This window comes from Lampetra planeri, chromosome 49, assembly GCF_965212315.1.
Source record: "Lampetra planeri chromosome 49, kcLamPlan1.2.h2, whole genome shotgun sequence".
In the NCBI taxonomy this organism is placed as follows: domain Eukaryota; kingdom Metazoa; phylum Chordata; class Hyperoartia; order Petromyzontiformes; family Petromyzontidae; genus Lampetra; species Lampetra planeri.
The window spans coordinates 6,296,818-6,310,763 of record NC_136155.1 but is presented as its reverse complement, the minus strand read 5'-3'; the positions used below and the strand labels follow the sequence as shown (position 1 = coordinate 6,310,763).

The following is a 13,946-nucleotide window of genomic DNA, read 5'->3' as shown; positions in this document are numbered from 1 at the left end:
ACTAATTGGCTGTGTTGGGTGGTGGCGGTTTAACGACACATTTATATTTACACGATCTAACCCAAAAAAAACTGCATTATGTCTAAATCAGGGTATTACTGCATCTTTGGTTCGTTCTGAAGAGGTAACCGGCGACCTCTTGATTCCAAGCCACAGCGCTCTCACCACCACGCTATCCACGTCACAGCGCTGCCTCACCAGCGATTGGGTTCGCCCAGGAGCGGCTGTCCGAGCTGCAGGTCCTCCGGCCGGCCGGGGGGCGGCATGTCCATGAGCTGTCCTCCCGGGCCGCCGGTTCCCATCGGGCCCCTTGGGTCGCCCCCCGCCCCCCAGGGACCTCCGGCACCACCGACGCTCCCAGCAGCCACCACAGCCACGACCGCCCCCACCGCTCCCACGGCACTCCCGGCACCGCCGGGCCCTCCCGGTCCTCCCAGCCTCTGGAAGAGCGTGCGGTTCTGCGGTGGGCGACCGCGGTGACGGTCAAAGAAAGTGAGCGTCATTTTGCTGCAGTTGTTCAAATGGGGCGGTGCTCATCCTATTGGGGGGTTTGTACAAGATGGCTATCGCACGGGGGGAGGTTACATCGATGAAGGCTGACCAGGGACCAATGGCGAGGTTTCTGTTAACCAATGATAATAATATTATCATCACTCATTAACCTATGGCATACACACCATTCGTATGATATGGTGGTTAAATGACATCATTATCATTTTCTGACAGCGCGTGCTTTATTAGCGTCACAGATTGCAAAGCTGCAAGTGATTCGAGCACCGCCGACGTCACCAATTCCCCGCCGACCACCTCCCGTCCAGTGGCACTATTACGTCGGGCGATCGAACCAACAATCGGTCGGGTAAAACTGATCGCTCAAAAAAGTTTCGAGATGCCGGCGCCGGCTGCGTCTCAGCCGCCACCGGCGCCCGGCAGCGCCAGTTCGCTCTCAGGGCGACGAGCGGACGTGCGAACCTGCTGCATGGCGGCGGCCTGCTGGAGCTGCATCTTCTTGTTCTTGTTGCTCTTGTAGTAGTTGTAGATCATCATGGCCGCGTACACCTTGCCCACCGTGAGGTCGACGGCTGGAGGTGCAAAGCAAATCGCCGTTCGCATCGAGAGACACTCTCCCCCCCCCCGCCCCACCTCCGACCAGACGCTCTGCTCAGTACCACGTGCACGGTCACACGGCGTTGTTGGGACGTCCCTTGACCACATCTAAAACTGTTTTGGGATACCTTCGCCGTACCTAAACATGTTGTGGGTGTTTCTCAGCTGTTTTTGTTGTGTTGCGGCATGTTTCATTATAATAATGCAATTTATAACGCGTGCAAATTTGCGGACGCAACGGCCGCAACTCAGAGGCGCGGAGCCATAGCCGCATGTAAAAATGTTGAGGGTGTCTGGGTCAAACACAACACCTTATAGTGGCTCTGCCAGAACCCACACATGTAAATGTTATATATATATTTATACAAATATATATTTTGCGAGATAATCCAATGTATTTCTCAGCAGGCATTTTTCGTTATCATGTTATTGTCCTTCCCCCCGCACGTCCGATAAGCACAATTGGCTACGTACGGTGCGAAAGCAGTTCAACGTACATACACGTGCATACATCTCGACTTATCAGCAGGTTCAAGGTCAGAGTGTCTCCAAGATCGAACAAGCGCTGGCAAAATGCTCATTCCCATGATGAGTCCTCATCATGAGACGCTTGTTGTTTTGTTCATTGGAAGTGGTGTCAAAGTGTCTCCGTACATGAAATGAGCACGACTGCCGCGATTTGTTCGGCACGATGTCTGACGTTTCGCACCACGTGCTGGGAGCTCCTAAAGCAGCTCTCAGCACGTGGAGCGGACCGTCGGACATCGCGCCGAACGATCGCACGGCACAACCCTAACACCACATCGGAGAATCGCACAGCACGACCGCGACAACCCCTCGCAAACCTGCAGCTCCAGAGCCGCACGCGGATCTTTCAGGACCGCTTCGTTGACGTTGCTTATTAAGGACCCACCGTCTCGTATTCACCACATAGTGCATTGTGGCTCCTGAAATATTGAGGATTCTTTTGATTGAATTCGTAAAGAAAATGGCTCTTCCTATCACTTTGGCTGCCGACCCCCTGGTCTATACGATTGCAATACTCTCACGTTCACGTGAATTCTCTCACGTTCACGCGTCTTCCCTCGAATCTTTAGTGAAAAGTAACGTCACCTCTGTGCGGTGGCACCAGGATGTCCAGCGTCTTCTGAGAGAGGGTTGGCCAGATTGCCATCATCTCCTTTCGCAGCTCGCTGTCGCACTCAAACTTGTCGGCCCCAGCTGCCAGAACAAACCGACAAGGCATCATCAGTTAACGGGCGCCATAGTGGAGAGATATTCACTACATCGTGAGGTATACAGGAGGTTGGTGGGTTCGATCCCGACCCTGATGCCAGTATATTTGGAGTTTACGCGTTTTCCCCATGGTCACGTGGATTTTTTCTCCGGGTCCTCCGGTTTTCCCCTTCCATATTTAGAAACGTGCATTTAGAGTATTTGGCTCTGATACATTTCCACATGATAAGCCACTTCGTTGACCTATCATTTGTGGCCGGGTTGCTTCTGAAAAAGAGCTATATAGTTCAGTGGACCTTACCTGGTAAAATTAAAAGTTTATAGTTTTAACGTCAACGTGCCTCTAAGGAGCCAATGACATGAAAGGGGAAGAGACAAACATGCCCCAGTTAGCCCAATGGACTGAAGGGGGCAAGCCAAAGTCACGCTAGCGGAGGCCCAGGACAGGTTTAGATGCCACGAAGCAAACGCTGTGGATTAGCCACATGCTCAGCGGTGACAGCTTGACGATGGAAATTCTGGAAGGAGGGATGTTGCGAAGGAGGTCATGCTTGCAGGCAAAGTAAAATTCTGCTTGACGATTTAAAGGAATGGTGGGGGGGGCTTACATTGGCATGAATAAAAAAGCTCAAGATCAGAGAGGATGCCTTGCAATATAAATTATTGGCCCAAACCACTACCTATATTATTGTACTCTGTAAGCCCATGAAGGAGATTAAACAAATTTTATCTAGTATCATGGGGATGAAATTATATGATGAGGAGTGCCAAAATTATTCTCGGAAACAGCGTTCCGAACTGTTCCGCCTTAAGTTAACCACTGAATAGAACCCATGCTGTCAAGTTCACAGGGCAGTATGCTAACCCACTGTGCCACGGCTCTAAACGTAGCAGCAAGCAGTAGCAGCAGTAGCATGAGCACTCAACTGGAGCTGTAATGAGCAACAGCCTTGAGGGCACGTGACATCAGTTCACGGTGAAAGAGAGAGAGGGAGAGAGCACTTGTGCCGAGATAAATGTGTGAGCACAGCCGGCTTAGCCACTCATGGGCTGGCAGTGCTCACCAGCGCAGATGAACGTTCAGTGGTGAGCAAAACTGCTCTGTCGAGGCTCTTGAAAAATCTCTAAACATCAACACTGTGGAGGGTGAAGTTATTTGCATCAGGGACGTGCGGTCAGGGGAGGCAGGTGAGGCAGAGCCTCATCTGTCATACTCCAATGAAAATGGCTGTTACGAAAAAAATAATCAAATCAAATCAATATTTTGATTTTTTCCACTGATCTGTGTTATAAATGTCATTTCTGTACGATTCCAATCATTTTTATAGCCAAAATCGCCAAATTTTCTGGTCTCCGCTGCAAATACAGGAAGAGACGAGAGGTGAGGCTGCGAAAAGCTCAGCCTCCCCTCTGATTGCGCAACCCCTCAGTAACTGGATGGAGCGCGGGCAATAAGCGCGTGCCTGTTACTATCTCAGTATGTCACCAATGTAATGTTTGTAGACCCCTTAATTTCATGCCCTCGCCTTCCATACTTCAGGTAACCTATTTCACGTATGTGTATAAAGATATTTAGGCTCGCTGGTCTCGTCATGAAACTGCAATGAAAAAGCACCAGGGGAGGCAGCTATCACATCTGCCTCACTGAGGGGGACGTGTCTAACACGCCCCCCTCAGTGAAGACACGCCCCCTCAGTGAGGCCACGCCCCCTCAGTGAGGACACGCCCCCTCAGTGAGAACACGTCCCCTCAGGGAGGACACGCCCCTCTCAGTGAGGACACGCCCCCTCAGTGAGGACACGCCCCCCTCAGTGTGTGAATCTGGCTCTGACACGAGCCAGTGCCTCCCCAGCCATTGACCTCACTGCACGTCACTGATTTGCATGCAGCTGTCATTGAAGGAAGCACACTGGCCATACTGCGTGTTTGGGAATTGCCTTTTTGAATAAATTAGCTTTTGTCTCACTCGACTTCAACACTGGCACCGGGCCTGTGCAGAGCACGGGTGATGTTTGTGTAATTTCGAGGCAAGGGTGTTGGTGGATCATGCAGAGATGCGGAAACTACGAAACCCTGGTGGGCTGCGAGGTGTCCAGAAGACGTCAGCACAACTGAGCCCATAATATGCACGCTGTTGAGTGGTTAGCCCATTGTATGTGTGGGGTTTCTCCGGGTTTCTCAGGTTTCATCCCACATACAAAGCAACGAACTGGTCAAACATCCCAACGCAGAGCCCTCCTGGAAAGGGTCTCAAGACTCACCGCTGCTTTCCCGAAGTAATACATAAATGACGTAATTCTTATGGGTCGTATGTATTTTGTACTTCTTTCGCAGCGTACGTAGCCAACCGTGCTAATCGGAGGCAGGATGCGTAAGGCGGGGGGGGGGTAAAGTGTGGGTACCGCCACCGCTTCCATGAAGTCTGGCCAGCATGAACGAGTTGGCCAAAACACCCTCTCTAGAACTCTTCCTCAAGTGGAGGCCCTTCTGCCAGCAGTGGCGTGAGCAGGTAATTGCAGGGCAGAACCCTTACCTTCATGATTATGGTTGGTCATCAATGACATGTGATCATTGCTAATGTGGACAGAATGTACAGGGTGATCTATTTACAGATATCCCCACTGATTTCCAATGACCTTCTTTCTTCCCAACAGGTGATTGAATTAATGTGAAAACGATGTGGCTCTATCACCTCACAGAAGAGGAAAATAAAATGTTCCATAATGTGTGAGATTGATAAAAAACATGTAAAGGCTTTGGAATAAACCGTTCCTCTCTCGAATTTTCCCTGTGCCATTAGTGGGGTATCTACAAGTAGATCATCCTTCACTCGTGATTATTATCATCGGCCACTGTCAATCCACTGCTGGATGAAGGCCTCCACAAGCCATCACCACCTCTCACGATCACCCTGTACTACATACAGGTGCCGATACCTTGGCATAATTTTCAGGAACAAAAAAAAGTAGATTCTCCACTCCCCTCGAAGTGATGAGGAATAAACAGAAACAAAACCACACTGAACCACAAACACTCCTGGTTCAGTTCGGGCCACTGCGGGCAAAGCAAATGTCAGTTTAACACGCTTTCGGGACTAATATTATCCATTATAAAGGTTTTTTTAGGGTCAGATCACGTAAATATATAAATCACAATGGATAACTGTGAGCAATAACAAGTATTGTGATATTTTGACCCAAAAACAGCAAAATATACAATACATAATGTACATGCATAATGTACATGCATGATTGACATGCATTATATATGTTGATTAAGTGTGAATAACACAACCAATAAAATATATCCATTGTAATTTATATGACTACATTAACTACCCCCTGGCCTTCGCACCCGATTGGCTCACAGGTGATGACATCACATGTATCCCTCTATTTAAGACCAAAAGAGGAGATTTTTCCACAAATCTGGCTGTCGCCTGATGAGGCTGGTTGTAATTACCGGCAAAATGTAGTATTCAAATTGTAAATGTTGTGCGTTTACTCTACAACACACCGGTGTGCTGAACTAGTAACGAATTGCTACGTTTTGTTTACGTGACAAACCTTCCTAATTGGCTGTTGGGTGGTTATCAGGGTTTAACGGCACATTTATATTTACGCGATCTAACCCAAAAAGAAAAAAACACTCTTTTGTGGAAAGCAAATGTTATCCGCCGTTTGGCCATCATGGCAGCAGCATGCTCAATGGCAACGCGCAGATGAGAGCCCCATGAAAATTTTGACGTCTGCAAAAGAGCTGACACAGGTGGCGATATTTACATGCTGAAGCGGAGAGCCCTTTTAGTCAAGCGTTTTGCGTTGATGCAGCCGTGGACCGAAATAGCCATTCCACGGTTTGATCTACGGCGCCTCTAGGTACACAGGGGATCTGATTTGCACGAAAAAATATATAATAATATTGTGATGGCACACTGAATCAATTAACGTTTTTTGGGCACCCGTTGTACGTGTTATTTTCCAGGCGCCCGCAGATCTAATCCATCAGAGATGTCGTCTGAGTCGTGAAAACATATTGGTATTACATCACTAACCCAAGCAAGGGGCGTACGATTTATTGACGGAAGTTTAAAAAAACTTACACCCACCAGTTGTTATAGCACAAATATTAATTTGGGCCTTGTTTATTTCATTTGTAACATTTCCATGGGCACTGTGATATTACCAGAGTCAAGTGAAATGGCTTCACCGGTCGCACGCGCGAGAGAGGAGTTCTGTGCTGAAACTCATCGTCGTCAGCGGTGCTGAGCCAACGCATTGATTACAACTCGTGAGAGTGGCGAGGGGCTTCGATGGGCAATGTGAAATAAATACCCGTTGCTTTAAAATATCTTGCAAAAGGAGATTGACTTCAAGTAATGAAATATGATTACGTTGCATTTTGCCAGTTTTGGTTGACAGATTGCTGACATGGTTGCTAAGTCAAGAAACAAATTTGCCAAAATTCCAACTCAGGTCAATGGGTTCAAAGTGCGGTACGCAAACCACTGCACCGTCGCTCCACCGAAACAACTACGGTACGAATCTTTAACAGCGTAAGGGATGCCGAGAGGCAAACCCTATTCAGTAACATATAAATAAATGGATATGCACTCACCGGGTCTAATGGCTCGTGAATTTGAATCGCGGCGCTTGACTCTCATTGGCTAGGAGCTATCATGGGCGGAGCCAACGTAGGGGGCACAAATTTTAATTTGAAGGTGGAGAACGTTCAAATCATCGGATCAGTTGTCAGGGACAACCAAGTGGAAATTAGGGGAGTGTGGTTTAAGAGACCGTTAGGAGAAATTAAGAAGATTGGTGGAGAGTCTTGGGAAGTTCCAGTAAGGATGGAGAAGAGAATAAAAAGAGGGATTGAATGGTATTTGGGGGGCCTGAAAGTTCGTATGTTGAACTTATTTCGCACCTTATGTAGCCAACCATGCTAATTGGAGGTTTAATTACCTGATGTGTGTAACACGCTGTGCGGAAGATGTAACAAAGACAACGTTCAAGACTCACCCGGGCTGGAACTCCTTTCCAATAGCACAATCACATTATGAAATCACAATTAAACATGAATATTTCAAGGGAACTTCAGATTTCGGCAAATACAAGCTACCTACCCTTGGCAATCTTGATGTCCAACGCTGTGCGAATGAGTGCCATGAGGGTGGTGGTGAAGTGAACTGTGTTGTCCTCAGCTATCGGCATGTCCATCCGCACGAGGCGCTGGCACAAGAAACACAACAAGAATCCGAGATAAATTATTAACAATAATGATCGAGAGAAAGAAAAAAATCAACCATATGTCTAATATATTTTTTCTCTCGTATATGTATTCCAGAATAATAATTATTATTTCAACCAGATTTACTTAATTTACTTTTCAAATAGAAGACTACAAGTCATATCAGAAATGTATTCCAAGGCCAGTACGTTTTTCCCGCAGCGATGAAGTAAACGTATATTTTATGTATTGATGCCATATCTGCATTTCAAACTCTGACCAAGCAAGACCCAGGCCACTTGTTGCGATGCGTCATTTGTAAAGACAAAGCTTCACGGGTTAAAAACGCGAAAAACTCCCCGCAAATTATTCAATAGGGTAACACATCGCGACTTCGGTCCCTGCTGCGGTACTTGATGCAGGACCCCTCCTAAAGAAGACAGCCTTGCGACTCAGTGAGGCTTTCCTGGGTAAGTAAAGGGCACGAAACTAACAAACAAATAAGTAGCAATCTGGGTCTGGGCCTCGCCGCCGGTCACTGAATGAACAGCACAGTGAGTGTGCGCGAGTGAGTCGACGGTACGGAATGCACCTTGTACGCGATGCGAACTGGGCACTTCTTTCCGAGGCCGAGCGGAGGGGACATGTGACGCAGGAGCTCATACATCTTGGTGTACGTGATGCGGCCTCTAAACACACACACACAACAAAGACAATAACCTTGACAGATTGTTGATGCAAGTGCTCTTAGCGAGCACCTATGAAGGCCGGGTGACGTCAAAAGCACCACGCCCGACCGCCTTTGTCTCCCTAGTGGCAATGTTTGCACACTGCACCAGATGCTCATTTGCGGCTGGGTCGACCTAGGGGAGGCCCAGGACCAGTTCAGATAATCGTCACTAGTGTTGGCCGTGAGCGGGAATCGAACTTGGGTCGCCGGGTTTGTAGTGCAGCACGCTAACCCGCTACACCACCGCTCCCCACTATACACACACACACACAAAGCACCACGCTCAATGTACAGTGTGTGGGTACAGCAGCGTTACGGCTCTCCGATGCGTTCTCGGGTCATTACCGCGTGCCGTTCGGCACGATGTCCGACGTTTTGCTCCACGCGCCCGGGGAGAGCTTCTTTCGGGAATAGAATTCGGCACGACATTACAATGTCTGAAGACTATTACGAAGCATATGATCAAGTTAAAGGTGCAAGGGCCTTCATTCTAAAACGAGAATAGTAGACTCTCAATAATTATCCGCATATATTTCCGATTTGTGCACCTGAGATTTTAACATAAATAAATAACTCATGGATTTTTTCTTAAGCCCAAATTAATAATATAAAAAACAATTATACATTGTTATTCTTGGAAATATCTATTGCAAGTCACGTGCTTAAATCAGACAAATATGTCCTCTGGTTAATCCGAAATTCACGTGATCGGCTCTACAGTACAGTAGTTGCATATCTTTACAACAGTGGGTGGAGTTTTATTGATTTTCATAGGCGTGGTTCTACTATACACTTAGTTGTCTTCTATTAACAAACTCAATTGCAACAACTTAAACATAATCTATACCTATATTAATGGTTATTGGCATAGAGATCCACAGAAAATTGTGATATATTTTTGGATTCATAATATAGGTTTTTGGGTCAGATCGCGTTATTTATAAATGTGTCGTAACCCTCCACCGCCCGATACAGCCAAACAGTAAAAAATGTGTCACGTTTTTCAAAGGACAAAATAATTCACTTCTTTAGCCCACCGGTGTGTTGAAGAGAGAATCAACAGCATGTTAAAATTTGAGTACGAAGTTTCGCTGATAATTACAATCAGCTTCATCGGGCAAGAATGGTGAAGCTCTCCTGTTGCTTCCGGTCTTAAATAGAGCAGCATCAGGGTGACGTCATCATTTAATTCAATCTGGTGCAGTGATTCGAGGCAAAGAGGCGGATTGTATTGTAATTATATAGATTGGTAATCATTCAATTGTTATTCATTGGTATTTGTTTCCCTTATAAGGAATTGTAATTGTATTTGTTTGATAATACGCTTCCAGGCCGCACTAAGCCTGTAGCTGTCAGAGCGATTCAAGTTATTTCTGTTTCTCTCAATTTCAATGGATTCTCTAATTAGTCTTGGCCATTCGCAATTTTTTATTATCCGCGGATGTCCTCCCTATCATTATCGCGGATAATCAAGAGTCTACTGTCATGAACCAATGCTCATCCCATTTTGTGATCCTGAGCCAATTGTGAAATTCTTCATTCCCATGATGAGGGCCAGTCTCTCCATAAGACAGTCAGTGTTTTGTATATTAAGAGGAGTGTCCGAGTCCAAGTGTTTCCACGCTCAAATGAGCATAACTCTGTAACTCTCCGATGTGTGTTTCGATTTGTGCTCTATGTTGTCCGGCATGATGTCCGTCGTTTTGCTTCATGTGCTGTTTTTTTTTAACGAACTGGATAATAATTGCTCAGCACACTGAGTGAAACGTCAGACATCACGCCGGACATCACGCCGGACATCACGTGGGACAACCCTAAAAGAGAGCTGTACAAGCAGCACAATCGCGAACATCCGACGCGGATATAGCGCCGCAGTTTCTTTTCACTCACGTTGCAGCCGGATCGTAATCCCCCCAAATTCGCACAAACTCGTCGAGGTGATGAGGCCCCAGGATGGACGAGTCCCGGGTCAGGTACTCGAAGTTGTCCATGATGACTGCCACGAAGAGGTTGAGCATCTATCCCGGCAGGAACAGCACAACGTAGTTTAGATACAAGAAGGGTGCATGTCCCTGCAATGGCTCACTCACATCACTGCTGGCGGCCACGGCTAGAGAGGCAGCTGTAGAGAGCCCCTTTATACTGGTAGAAACCTCCTGGTTACACCAGCCCACAGGGGATTATTTTGTCCGTCCCTCCGTCGTGCAGGGAGGGACTGGGTGGGGAGGGAGGGGCTGGGTGGGGAGGGGAGGGTGGGGAGGAGCTGGGTGGGGAGGGTGGGGCTGGGTGGGGAGGGGATGGTGGGGAGGGGCTGGGTGGGGAGGGTGGGGAGGGGCTGGGTGGGGAGGGTGGGGCTGGGTGGGGGGTGGGAGAGGTGGGGCTGGGTGGGGAGGGGCTGGTCACCCCGTGGTGCCCTTATAAAACTCGACGTTTAACCTACTCACGCCGGCTTGTGCCCGCCCTCACAGTTGGGCATATTTGCGGAATACACCACGCCGCCGTTGACCCTGGCCATTGACCGAGCAACCCAACGTTCCTACCAGCTCCCTCCGAAGGAATGTGTTAGAAGGTACCGTGCCTACTCTTTCACGCTCGTAAGAGGTGGAAGTAGCCACACTTTAGCACACCACACGTGGACCGGCCGCTCGACTGAATGTGCTGAACCCGTTCAAGCGTACGCTGCTGCTGGGTGGACGGAGGCACTGAGGGATTTAATAAACTTGCCCCATTGTGTCCACTGCCATGCCAGGAGATCGAATTGAATCGAATTCAACCATTGCACCACAGCAGCATCCCAACACAACAGCCTTGTGGAGCGTGAAAAAAATGTCGCTTTTAGAGCTGGCCTCGGTTAAGTTAAGTCAGCAAAACTATTGTCCGTTCAAGAACATAGTTTCACTATTTTAAGTGGCTTCTCGATTTGAATCGGGGATCTCAGTATTGTTGGCTCAAAGCCTGTGACACAGTCCCCATTATCTGAACCGGTCCTGGGCCTGCCCTAGGTTGACTCAGCATAAAATGAGTACCTGGTGCGGTGTGTAAACAACACCACTGGGGAGACAAAGGCAGCCGGGCGTGATACTGTGCCACCCACCCCCTCGTGTGCCCTGCTGGCCTTGAAAGCTGCTCGCTAACATCACTTGCCCCAACAGTCCGTAAAGGCTACACGGGGGATCTTTGTCTTTGGTTTTTGCGCGTGGACGTGCGTGCGTCGGGCACCAGGAACGAGCAGAGGAAGATGAACGAGACGAAGTAGAAGTAGGCGAAGTCACTGCCGCAAACGTTCTCGCCGTTAAGCGAGTGCTGCTCACACGGCTTCTTGCTCAGGCAGGAGAGCATGATTTCTTGCCACGCCTCCCCGGTGGCACTCCTACATGCCCGGCACCACCGTCGCATGTCATCACAATACCATGGACTCACAGTCGGAGATCATCGCAATACCACGGACTCACAGTCGGATATCATCGCAATACCACGGACTCACAGTCGGAGATGATCGCAATACCACGGACTCACTGTCACATTTCATCGCAATACCCTGTTGCAGATCATCGCAATACCACGAACCCATCATCGCAAGGATTGAATATGCAAATACCATGATGCCAATATTATAGATTATCACATGACCATAAACTCACCATGAAAGATCATCGCAACACCATGAACACATTGTCAAAGGGACAGACACAATACCCTGGCCTCAATGTCATAAATGACCACAACACCATTCAACTCACGACTACAAATTATTTATGGGTTGCAGTGCAGCTGCATAGTTAAACGCCAATAAAAGCAGAATTCCGTTTGGTATCTCCATATAACATTAAAAAAAAAAACTTTCAACCTATCAGGCTATCGGCCCACCAGACAAACATTATCAGGCAGCATTTGTTTCGTCCTTCCGAATCAAGCTCATAAAATAAAAGATTTTGGATCAGCAGATGTTATAGGCTAGATTACTCCCATATATATGCATTATTTGACTCCATTCAATATAAAACACCGTCAAGCATAATGGCTGAAAGGTTACTGCAATACTACCAACTCAAGATGACAAATCCTCACAACACCGTGAGCCCATCATCTCAAGGACAGACACAATACCCTAACCTGTGACGCAGATGCCCCACAATACCATGACCATGACCTCAATGGCGGAGAAGTGGCTAAAATTCGTGGCACGCACTATCACAGATCACAACAATGCCCCCAGGACTCCACCCGTCACAGAGATTGACAGAAGACACTGACCTCATCTTCAAAAGTACAGATACAATCCCACAATTACTATAAGATCTTGACCCCACCATGGCAGGTCATCACTACCCTCAAAGCTGATCGTGGGCAGGCACAGATACGAGGATCTAAAGCCTGTTGTGACATATCATCGAAATGCAATGACCTAAATGTAAAAAACAAATCAGCACAATACCTGAACCCTACCGCCACAATAACAGACACAACCAAGTGACAACCGCCATCCCCCTCCCCACAGACACGGATCATTAGAACGTTCGGAAGTCACTGGAATCTTCACCGACCAGAATGGTGAAGTATGGTCGTACGAACCCCCATGACCGACGCGGCACGAGAAGGCCATCATCCAGCAGCGGATTGACACGGGTTTGTAAGTTATCATCGACAACAATGTGCACGTGTAACGCGGCAGCGATCAACGATGCTGGTCGTGACAAAAAGTAATATTTAAAAAAACTTCTTTAAAAACACGCTTTTATGAGATGTACCCTACTAGTAATGGAAGAGCTCCACGACTCCAGGAAGTGGCCCCGAAGCTTGCCATAACGTAAGGGGCCGTGGACAATTACAGCCAACGTCAGTTTAACGTGGACAATTAGAGCCAAGCCGATACATAACATATAAAAAAGAATGTTTAAAAATATGTTTTAAAATTTTTTATGATAGAATATAGTATTGTCATCAGTATGACATAAGTATGGCAAGTTTGCAGTCGATACCGCATTGGGAAGTGGGTTAAAATTGAGTTACAAGATTTGAGCATACAACAACGACAACAACAGACAGAGTTAAATAAAAGCGTGTAATAATAAAAGCATGTAATAATGAAAGTGTGTAACAATGAAAGCGTGTAACAATAAAAGTGCGTAATAATGAAAGCGTGTAACAATGAAAGTGTGTAACAATGAAAGCGTGTAACAATGAAAGTGTGTAACAATGAAAGCGTGTAACAATGAAAGTGTGTAACAATGAAAGCGTGTAACAATGAAAGTGTGTAACAATGGGCCACAGCATACCTGAATAGGAGCATCAACGCTTGAAAGAATGTCTGGAAGTTGTTGTGCTCGGTGATGCCCCCCTCGTCATCGAGTTTCACGTTGCCAAACACCTTCAGATGCGCACAGGTACACACACACACACAGAAGACAAAAGACAAAGATCCCCTGTATAGCTTCAACAGACTGTTGGGACAAGTGCTGTTAGTGATTAGTGAGCGCCTATGAAGGCCGGTGCAGCACACGAGGTGGTGCTGTGGTCAGCACCACGCCTGGCCACCTTTGTCCCCCCAATGTCGATATTTACACACCGCAACAGGTACTCATTTGAGGCCGAGTAGACCTAGGAAAGGCCCATGACCGGCTCAGATAATCGTCACCGGTGTTGA

At 47.5% G+C, this 13,946-nt stretch overlaps 1 protein-coding gene across 1 annotated transcript in view; it reads right to left on the bottom strand.

The window, feature by feature from the left end:
* Positions 1-13,946, bottom strand: part of LOC144733910 (voltage-dependent P/Q-type calcium channel subunit alpha-1A-like) — a 184,776-nt gene that overhangs the window by 19,823 nt on the left and 151,007 nt on the right. Inside the window, exons 37-44 of the mRNA XM_078615915.1 lie at positions 13,579-13,670; positions 11,522-11,672; positions 10,193-10,320; positions 8,165-8,261; positions 7,469-7,574; positions 2,221-2,328; positions 973-1,082; positions 199-458 (exon numbers count right to left, since the gene is read on the bottom strand). Coding sequence (XP_078472041.1) covers positions 199-458; positions 973-1,082; positions 2,221-2,328; positions 7,469-7,574; positions 8,165-8,261; positions 10,193-10,320; positions 11,522-11,672; positions 13,579-13,670 — 1,052 coding nt within the window. The remainder of the gene's footprint in view (positions 1-198; positions 459-972; positions 1,083-2,220; positions 2,329-7,468; positions 7,575-8,164; positions 8,262-10,192; positions 10,321-11,521; positions 11,673-13,578; positions 13,671-13,946) is intronic.